This window comes from Contarinia nasturtii, unplaced genomic scaffold (genome assembly GCF_009176525.2).
Source record: "Contarinia nasturtii isolate CC-2019 unplaced genomic scaffold, AAFC_CNas_1.1 Cnas_scaffold_1037, whole genome shotgun sequence".
Lineage (NCBI taxonomy): Eukaryota > Metazoa > Arthropoda > Insecta > Diptera > Cecidomyiidae > Contarinia > Contarinia nasturtii.
This window is the reverse complement of record NW_022198383.1, coordinates 4,460,247-4,470,221: the sequence shown is the minus strand read 5'-3', so window position 1 is coordinate 4,470,221 and position 9,975 is coordinate 4,460,247. Positions and strand designations below refer to the sequence as shown.

At 31.0% G+C, this 9,975-nt stretch overlaps 2 protein-coding genes across 2 annotated transcripts; both read left to right on the top strand.

Annotated features, from left to right (window-relative positions):
• The first annotated feature begins 3,782 nt into the window (after window positions 1-3,782).
• On the top strand, window positions 3,783-6,299 carry LOC116343681 (venom carboxylesterase-6-like). The gene is made up of 10 exons (XM_031771887.1): window positions 3,783-3,983; window positions 4,081-4,228; window positions 4,289-4,591; window positions 4,757-5,038; window positions 5,109-5,209; window positions 5,284-5,406; window positions 5,465-5,640; window positions 5,726-5,824; window positions 5,895-6,017; window positions 6,080-6,299. Exons 1-10 carry the CDS (start codon window positions 3,783-3,785, stop codon window positions 6,231-6,233), a joined length of 1,710 nt encoding a protein of 569 aa, XP_031627747.1. The 3' UTR covers window positions 6,234-6,299.
• Window positions 6,300-7,948: 1,649 nt separating this feature from the next.
• LOC116344274 (prostatic acid phosphatase-like) lies at window positions 7,949-9,842 on the top strand. Its single transcript, XM_031772743.1, has 5 exons — window positions 7,949-8,151; window positions 8,223-8,330; window positions 8,644-9,095; window positions 9,165-9,414; window positions 9,482-9,842. The coding sequence occupies exons 1-5, from the start codon at window positions 7,981-7,983 to the stop codon at window positions 9,701-9,703; spliced, it is 1,203 nt and encodes a 400-aa protein (XP_031628603.1). The 5' UTR covers window positions 7,949-7,980; the 3' UTR covers window positions 9,704-9,842.
• The last annotated feature ends 133 nt before the right edge of the window (window positions 9,843-9,975 follow it).

Genomic DNA, 9,975 nt, shown 5'->3' with positions numbered 1-9,975 from the left:
CGTACTATAGTCGAGCAGTTGAGAATTGAGAATTTAGCTCTATCGCTGTGTATCGAAATTATACCAAACAGATGATACATTATACTCTTTTGAGAATTTTTGAAATTATAAGTAAATTTTAATCACTTGTTGTTGTTATTATATCATATCATATACTGTAATTATGTACGTAGCACATTTCAAAGCTACTAGTTTAATCATAGTCTACCACGAGTTTAATTCTTTTTAGCTTTTTTTACATTTTAAACAAGGACGGCTATCATGGTCTAATAAGATTTATTACGGTGTACTTTTAGTCACCTTTGCGCTTCCATTGCTGTTTCATCCTTTGCAGCTAAGTAATAAATATTAAAGATCACACAAATAAAACGTTTACAAATATTATTACTTTTTATTGCCTCAATTCGGAAAATGGTTTAGATAGTTCATTTCTACATTAGTATTATACAACATCTGTTTCATAAAATAATTCTGTAACTGATTGTGCGTGTACATCTGGTAAGTTCTGTATTTCTGCGGTTTGTGCAAGTCCTGTGCAATACTCTTTAAAGCCCGATCCCAAAGCATGTGGTTTATCCTTGGGGAGGCGTTTTTTTAGCACGAAGTTTTGCTTGCATTTTCATGTCTTTTAGTATGGTGTTATATTGTGGCATTGGTTTGTCTCCAGAGATAAATTTTAATGATGAAAATGCCAGAAAAATGGACTTAGTTTGTATGTAAGTCTGGATTTAAATAAAATTCTGTATGTCGCCACGTTCTTCATTACAATTTTTATATTTCCGTCTCCGTTTGCACTAAAAATATAATATTAAGTTTTTGCAGAGTCATTCAGCTTGAGCTACGGTCCAACGTAAATTGAATGAATTAAAAAATTCAAAACGTCGACTTGTGGCAATTAATCATGACTTATAAAAATGAAATGAAACTTTTAAAATATTTTGACATTCAAATCCAATTTTGTATTCGTGCGTTACTTTATTCAATTAGTATAAATTTTAGGAAAAAATATATACAAATCAATGCTGCAGAACAAGAAAGTGATAAAACATATTCTATGCAACCATCATGATTGGAAGAAGGCAAATTGACGTCAAAGACAAGCATCATTTTCGGTGCAACAAAATTCATAAAAGTGACAAAGTCTCTTTTGTGACGCATTCTCCAACATAAATACACAGGCGAGGGTTGATTTTGTGATATTGCAGTATGAAGTTAAGCGTGAACTATTACCATATTTCATGAATTTTCTGACAAACAACTATAGTACTGATTAAAATACAATAGCAATCAATGGGTGGCTCCCTGATTCAATCTATTCCAATCAAAAATCAAATCTTGTAAAATATGTATGTTAACATGGAACGGTGACTGGTCATATTTGCTGGAACGTGTGATTTATTGCTTTCTAATTAAAGGAGACTTCGATATGAACTGAATGAAGATCACCATATATGTAGTGATACCAGTAACCAGCTGAAATTTGAAATATTAATTGAATAAAAAGGCATAGCAACATTTGGTATTTATGGCTAACTTTTGAAACTTACTTTTCGAAGAAGAGTGAAGTTCAACCGAAAAATGCCAGCCACTGAGAATTTTATTGGTTGTTTAATCAACTGGAGTGAAAAGCTTTCAGTCTGCAATATCACATTTAATAGAAATCAAAATCGAATCCATTAAAAATCCATAGAAAAATGTATTTACCATCAGATCGAAGGATTTTGCAAATTTGCTGTTAAATTCCAGACTTATGAACAGAAAACCCAATAAATTCGCCTTAAATGGAACAGAAATGGTGATTTTACCAAAAAAAAAGTCAAAATTGTATTCATTTCACCTCTGATTCGCAATTTTCACATGATGCCAATAGCATGATGACAACAAAAATTGGTGCAATTGTTGAAAGTACAACATCTAAAAGAAAAGAAAATCCTTTTACATTTGTTCATAATGTGAGCTCGTGGTTTTGTACAAACATACATACATGATACATTTTCCAAATCACCGGAATTATATTTGGAATAAATCACAAACGCTGGTGTAAGTATTCGAATAAAATGTTCGGCAATAATCAGTAATAAAGAACCTGAAAACATTCCATTGACCATATGTGTCATTCGATGAATTGAAGTGAATAAATTCATGGATAGTTTCAAGTCATTTATGATCTTCTGGTTGGTCAAAGTGAATTGCTGGTGATATTGTTGTTTTGGTAATTTTGCAGTGTTGTCAAGCTGTTTTATAATTGTTTCCATCTTTTTGCGAATCAGTTTCATGTAGAAATACAATGTGCTTGTGTACAGGCGATGTTGTAAGCACCTTAGTCTATTGATGGTTACCGGCATAAGAAGGCTATAACCAAAATATCCCCAAACAGAATCGCATTCAGTGTTGATTATGTTTATTATTTGCATTGTCCATCCAAATAATTGATAAGTTAACAACATAATCCAATAGCCATTGATTAACAAATATTTTTCATGTTTAAAATGTTCTTCAGAGCACAAGGCTTTTAACTCATTTTCCGTTTTATGTTTCAATTGTAGAAAAATGGCGAAACTTTCATGGGTGTATTGTGTCTCGAAAAAAATCGTCACACATGTCATCATAACAATAAAAACATTCATTGCACCAATCAATACACTGAAATCATCTTTTTCACTCACAAACAATATTCGCAAAATTGTTATTCCAATTGTATAGAGAAAGAATAGAAAGATCACAAGAAATGCAATCCATCTAGTTGACTGTTGGTATTCTATTTTTATTCCAGTTGCATCACGATCTACTCGAATTGGGCAGATTGTTAGAATTTTGAAAAATTTATATAATATATTTTCAATTTTTGATGTCGATAAACGACATTTGAATGCTTCATTTTCCAACAAAACGGTTGTCATTATCAACTGAACGCCTGAACATTAATTCTCATACTGATTCCGAATAATTGCATTACAATTTAACACAAATCAACAACGGAACAGGAAACCTTTTCTAGACTGTTTCTACATTCATTTCTGGTTATTATAATTGATTACATTCGATTTCTCATTAAGAGGCTTTCTATTTGTTGATGTGCTTGACATATCAGTAGTTTAATGCCTTTTGATAATTGCGATAGTGATTTTGTTTGGACTCACAAATAATTATTACAGTTATTAAATCTGATATCGAGGATGGTTTTGCTTTGACCTAACCAGCAAGCCTTCAGAGTCTGATAATCGTTCAAAATTAACGAGCTTTCACGTGATTTGAGGAATGTAACAAAAAATAGATATGTCAAACATATGTTGTTATGGAATAGAAAGCTGTTACAAAAGCTTGTTAATGTTGAGGAACTAAGCGTTATCAATTATAATAAACAGAAAATCGCCTTGTTTATGTGTTATTTTACTAAAAATGTAATTTCAATGAATGGGGTTGTTGAACTCTGCTCTCTCTTTGATTCTGATTTATCAAATCTATTAGGTGAACTATGTGACCTTGTTAACTATTTTTTAAGCATTTTAAACCTTCAAATTAATCAAGAATTAAATTCCCGGCTCTGAGAAAAACAATATTTTATGACAATTACTTTAATCGATTGTCAATTTATCTGTTTTTATCCCATTGCATGATATATTTATAGAAAATTGGCAAACAAACAAAATGAATGTTGAGACCGATTTTACATGTGTGTTTTCTAAAATATCTATTTAAGTGCTTGATAAACTGTGTGACATTTCATTTCATGTAATTTAACGAAATACTGAGGTTGATCAAAATTTTAACGGTTTTCGAAAATGGTTCGATTTTTCTTGATGTTATTAACTGTTTGGCAGATTTTCCTTGCGATATTGTCATGTGATGAGTTTTTGATCGTTAGTACGAAAAGTGGTTTCATAAAAGGTGTCACACAAAAAACATTTCTAAAACATCACAAATACCTATCATACATTGGTATTCCCTACGCTGAGGCCCCGATTGGTGAACTAAGATACAAGGCAATTTTGTTTTATTGTTAATTTCAATTCAATAATAACTAAAACCCATCATCATTGTGCAAAAGTTTTAAATTCGATGTGTTTTTAATGAGGACAGGTGCCAGTGCCAATTTCGCCATGGAATGAGATGCTTGAAACAACTTATGAATATCGAGACGTTTGCCCAGTGCTTGCACAATCAAATTTTTTTCCATTGAATTCGACTCAAAGCGAAAATTGTCTCTTTGTCAACATTTTCACTCCAGGTTAAGTAATTAAATTTCTTGTGCCGTATTACAAAAATATAATTAAATCTCTGAACGCAGTGTTGGGAAGGAAAAAGAAGGCGGCCAAATTACCAGTAATGTTTTTCATTCATGGAGGTGCATTCACTGAGGGTGATAGTACGAATGGTTTTTATGGTCCCGATATGTTTATTGAACAAAACATAGTTCTCGTAACATTCGATTATCGTCTGGGACCATTTGGTTTTTGTAATTTTAATTTGCCGGGCCTGACAGGCAACATGGGGTTTAAGGATCAACAGGTTGCTCTCGAATGGATCTATAACAATATTAAATATTTCGGTGGCAATCCTCACAAAATCACTGTATTCGGCGAAAGTGCAGGTAGAGAAACCTAGAGAGAAACAAGTAAAACCGAATGCAAATGTTCCCCTGGCAGCTGTTTTATATAGTGACGGTGTAATCAAGATATTTCTATTTTGATTATATTTTCACAATTCACAAAATGAATTTATTTGTTTTGAGCTAAAAAAAATCGGTCTATTTCAGGTGGTATTTCTACACATCTGCAAGTGTTAAACTCTCAGTCGCGAAAGTTTATTGATCGCGCAATTTCGATGAGCTGTACTGCATTTAATTACTTTGCACACTACGATGATCAGTTAAATCTTTTGTATGACACTTTTGAAGACGAGTTGAATGGCGAGAGAAATAAATATGCACTGTACGATTTTATGAAGACTGCTCCAACTGAATTGATCATACAAAAAACGCCAGCTTTCAAAGTTGATGATTCCCTGTTAATATTGTATTGGGGATTTAATATCGAAGGCTTGTATTCTGATTTTATAATACTTCATAAAATATTTTTTCAATTGTATAAATTATATTAACTATTTAGATAAACGAATTGCTGAAAAACCATTTTTAACTAAAACTATCCGCAAAATTTATGAAACGACCAATATAAATGTCGAAATGTTGTTTGGTAAAACCAGTGCCGTAAGATTTCAATCTTCTTTATGTATTTGGATAAATTTGCAAAATGTGTGATAATAATTAAATTTTTTCTACAGGAGGCGTTGAGTTTGATCAGAGGATTAACTCAAAATGATCTTTATGGTTGGGTCGATCCTATGAATCAAAATTTTAATGTGAGAGTACCATTTCATGGACTTACTTTGTCACAAACAACGCGAGTAAGATTTTATTTTTGAAAATATTTTTCATTTTAATCGGGAATAAATCTATTTCTAGAAATGGAGAGACGTCCAACGAAAAATTCGCAAATTTTACTTTGGCACGGGAACAATAAAGAAAACCTCATATTATTTGAACCGTTATGTTCAAATGTTGAGTGACATAAATTTCGTTTTTGGAATTTATAAAGCAATTGAAGTACATCTTAAACATGCTAAAACATCTTGCTATGAGTAAGTAAGCACTATAAATATCAATCATTTTCTTTATTTTATTTTTTAAACAATTTCTTTTATAATATGATTGATACATATTCAGATTTAATTTGAACTTGCGCTTGAATTTCGCCAAAATTACTGAAAATTTGAAAATTATTGACGGAATGGGACTGTATGAAGAAATCGCTTACCTATTTCGGTGAGATCCCCAACTTAGAATATAACATTGCTTTCATTGAAGTGTTTAAATGGAATCTTTTGTATTTCAGTGCAAACAAATATGCTGAATTATATGATGAAGTTTTATCGAATCCAAGCTGTCCCCGCAATCAAAAAACATTAGAAGCATTTAACTTTGCACCTAGACTTTTTGCCAATTATGCAAAAACGGGGTATGATTGTAATTTATTGCAATGAATTTTGAGATCTTTCAATCATTTTTTCAATGATTTAGATCTGGCTTTGGACCCGTGGAAAGAGACAATATTGAATGTGTCAAAATCAATAATGATGATTTAAAACAAACCAATTTCCCAAAAATTGACGCAATGGAACTTTGGAGCAACATCTATGAAGAACTCAAACCATGGATTGTTGATGATTTCTAAACCAATACTTTTTTACCATATCTCAGTCATGAACTTAAATAAATAAAACGTATTTTCTAAATGCAACAGTACATGTTTACTTATGTGCATATACTTGTGAACGGCATGCTTTCGCTTTGGAGAAAAAGAAGATAGCTTATCATCCTTTAAAAAAATTGTGCAGAATTAGGTTTGATAGCAAGACATTTTAGCTCAAAATATTTTTATTTTTATTTTTTATTTTTATTTTTCTTTGAAAATGGATAAAATTGGGGTATAAATACAATCAACAGGCCCATAGCCCCCTTTACAGATTAATTTTTGGAAATTTCTGATGGAGTTGCATTAATTAATAGAAAAAGAAAAGTACTTAAAGCTAGAAATGGTAATTATCATGCTAGGGGGTAGACATGATTCATTTGATTCACTGTGATTCAACAGATTCACATTGTTTAGATGACATTTGAAATGTCACTTATGTGTCATGAAAGAAATATTTATTGATAAATTAAAATTATTTGTCTTCGAAAAAATTATTTCTTGACGTTTTTTTAAATGTATTAACTCATTTTTTTTATCTATTTCGTGTTTTTCTAGTAAATTCCAAATAAAATCAACGATAATATTTAGAATTTGTTGAACGATCATGTTAGTAAAACCAAAAGTGATGCTTATTTGACATTTGAATGATTCATTTGATTCACTGTGATTCACATGATTCAAAGTTTTATAATTCGTGTCTACCCCCTTGTTATCATGGTTAAAAGAAAGTGAAGATAAAAATAGGTTTTAATGATTGGTATTGAGAGAGGTTTTATGTTAGTCTGTCAATGTAAATTTGTAACTTTTTGTTGTATTCTGTTTGATCTATTTCCAGAATACACTGAAGAGGCAATGCGTGTAACTAATAATAATATAATTATGAGGATGTTGCTATGATCCTTTCTAATGAGATGAAAAGCACAATTTTGTTTATTATTTTGTATCAAATGGGAAACGTTTCATCAAACTCTTTCATTATGATATGATTGTACTTTATTTTTGGAATTAATCAAACTATAAAATTGATGACGTTTATGCGGCAGTGAGTTTCCATCAACAAAAACTGATTTTCTCTGTTCTTTCGATCTCGTTATCTCCAAATAATTTTTGAGAGAATGTTAATGAACAAACAATTCATTAAGTTAATCTCCTCACATCATACGAATGAGAAAAAAAATACAACTCATCGTATTTGACGAAAACCAAATATAATATTTATGGGAGTCAATAAAAACATTTTACTGCAAAAATGTGTCAAATATTGTAAAATTTTAGAGTTAGAACCACACATATTGCTTGTCTGTTTTGTTGCCATCCTATGAATTTATATTTAATTAATTCAAGACATAGATCGACTTGTAATGACAAGGAAGGAAATTCGATGCATTGAATTTAGTTAAAACTTAAAACATGGCAAACGCCACTTACTTTTTTTTTTTGGTTTTACTATCAACAAATTTAAAGTGTGAGTTTAATTGAGGCTCTGCAGATAAGTAATTATTGACATTAATTTGCAGAGGTAATAATTAGTGATCACGCTTTCAAAAAAATTCATTTGTATGTGCGATTATATGTATAATTTTCGTGAAACATAACATATCGACTCGGTTGGATAATAAAATGACGAAATCAGTGAACTTGTACCAGATTTATTAAATACATTATTTGTTCAGGTTTAGTAATTAAGAAACTTTCGATCAGAGCAAAAGTGATTTAATTTTGAAGCATGTTTTCTTCTCGTGTGGCTAAATTTGTATTTCTGTTATTTTGTGCAATTCTATTATTCTTGTGCGGATTCTTTGTTTCAAATGTATTTTCCCATTGTAAGGACAGTAATTTCGAAGATAAAAGTACACTATGGCCTTCAAATGATAGCCAATTGATATTTGCGCATGTTGTAAGAACAAAAAAAAAATAAATAGTTTCATGATAAAAATGATGTAAATTAAAAGTCTATGTAATTAACAGCTCTATCGTCATGGTCAGCGAAATACGAACAGTTATCCTGACCTTTATCCAAATGACCCATATATTAATGAGACTCATTGGCCTGGTGGATTTGGAGCACTCACAAATGTAAATAATTTTGATTGTACTTCAGTAAGAATAAAAGAAGTTAATGGTAGAAAGTAAAAAAAAGTCTCAATCATACTAAAGTGCTATGAAAATAATACTCAATCAAGAAAAAAAGTGAAAATAAAAATCGATCATAAATTGTGTTTGCCATTTATTTTCACTCATTTTATGATTGACTTTTATTTTCACTTTTTCTCTTGATTGAGTATTATTTTCACAGAACTTTATGATTGAGATTTTTTTAACTTTCTACCATTATTTACTTTTATTCTAAGCGGTTCAAATGTTTTTAGTTAAAAAATTTCATTGACAGGAAGGTAAAAGACAACAATTCAAATTGGGACAATACTTCCGAAGGAGATATCATAAACTTCTTGGCGATAAATATTCACCGAAAAAGGTGTACGTGCGTTCGACTAACTCTGATCGTACCTTAATGTCAGCACTTGCTAATTTAGCTGGTTTATTTCCACCAAACGCTGAAGAGAAATGGCATAAGGATATTGCATGGCAACCGATTCCAGTTCACACAATGCCTTTGAATATGGAATATTTATTGACCTATGATCAACCAGTTGATTGTCCAAGATATTCTGCTGCTCTCAAGAAATACAAAAGTGAGTCACCAGAAGTGCTGCGTATCCTTGAAGAAAATAAAGAAAATATCTTGTACTGGTCGAAAATGTGCGGATCGAATTTAACCACCATTGAAAAGATTGGCCACTTATATGGGATACTCATAGTTCAAAAGCAACATAATAAAACGTAAGCTATGCATAATGATAAGTATTACATTAGTATTAACTAACCATATTAATCTTTTCAATTGTGAAGTCTTTCCGATTGGGCACGAAAAGAAATCGAACCAAATGGTGCCTTAGAGTCCATTGCGTTTTTTCGATATAAAATGAGATCGAATACTAGAGAATTGGCTCGATTGTATTCTGGATTTTTGATAAAACAGATGTTTGAACGTTTCGCTCAAAAGATAAATTCAACGTTGGAGCCAAATCGTTCATTGTGGTTCTACTCAGTGCATGACATGACGATTGCTGGTTTACTGAATGGGCTCGGACTCTTAAAAGTAGTTAACTTAAATAGGAAAAAATATATAATTTTGTATGAATATTAAAATATTTGCTTGTCCACAGCCACCTACACCACCATATGCATCAAGTGTACATTTGGAATTATACAAAGTAGATGAAAAAGAGCATTATATTCAAATCTTCTATCGAAAGTCGGATGAAGAAATCCTTCTGCCCTTGAATATACCGAATTGCGGGGAGAAGTGTCCGCTGGATCAATTGTACAAGTTGTACAATGATATTATACCTGATCGTGATCATGACACTGAATGTCGTCTTCCCTAATTGGGATAAAGCTTCAAACCCTATATAAGAACTTCGAGTAATTTTTACTGTGGCTCAATTCATATCAATCGAATTTCGTTGGAAATAATTTGTTATATTTTTTTTTACTTAAAATAATAAATTTGACCATATTCATATATATATTTTTCTTTTATAGTGTGTGTTATCAAAATAAAAGACGATTGATATAAATTATTATCAGTTCAATTGATTTTTCTAAAGATCGTAGTTGTATTCCAATACAAAAATCCATTTTGGTAAGTATTTGCGTA

Excerpts from the sequence above, each read along its gene's own strand:
- LOC116343681 (XM_031771887.1), top strand. The coding sequence starts at position 3,783 with ATGGTTCGATTTTTCTTGATGTTATTAACTGTTTGGCAGATTTTCCTT. Across the intron at positions 4,229-4,288 it reads TGTCAACATTTTCACTCCAG|TGTTGGGAAGGAAAAAGAAG; the intron begins GTTAAGTAATTA and ends CTCTGAACGCAG. Across the intron at positions 4,592-4,756 it reads TGTATTCGGCGAAAGTGCAG|GTGGTATTTCTACACATCTG; the intron begins GTAGAGAAACCT and ends GGTCTATTTCAG.
- LOC116344274 (XM_031772743.1), top strand. The coding sequence starts at position 7,981 with ATGTTTTCTTCTCGTGTGGCTAAATTTGTATTTCTGTTATTTTGTGCA. Across the intron at positions 8,331-8,643 it reads GATTTGGAGCACTCACAAAT|GAAGGTAAAAGACAACAATT; the intron begins GTAAATAATTTT and ends TTTCATTGACAG. Across the intron at positions 9,415-9,481 it reads ATGGGCTCGGACTCTTAAAA|CCACCTACACCACCATATGC; the intron begins GTAGTTAACTTA and ends GCTTGTCCACAG.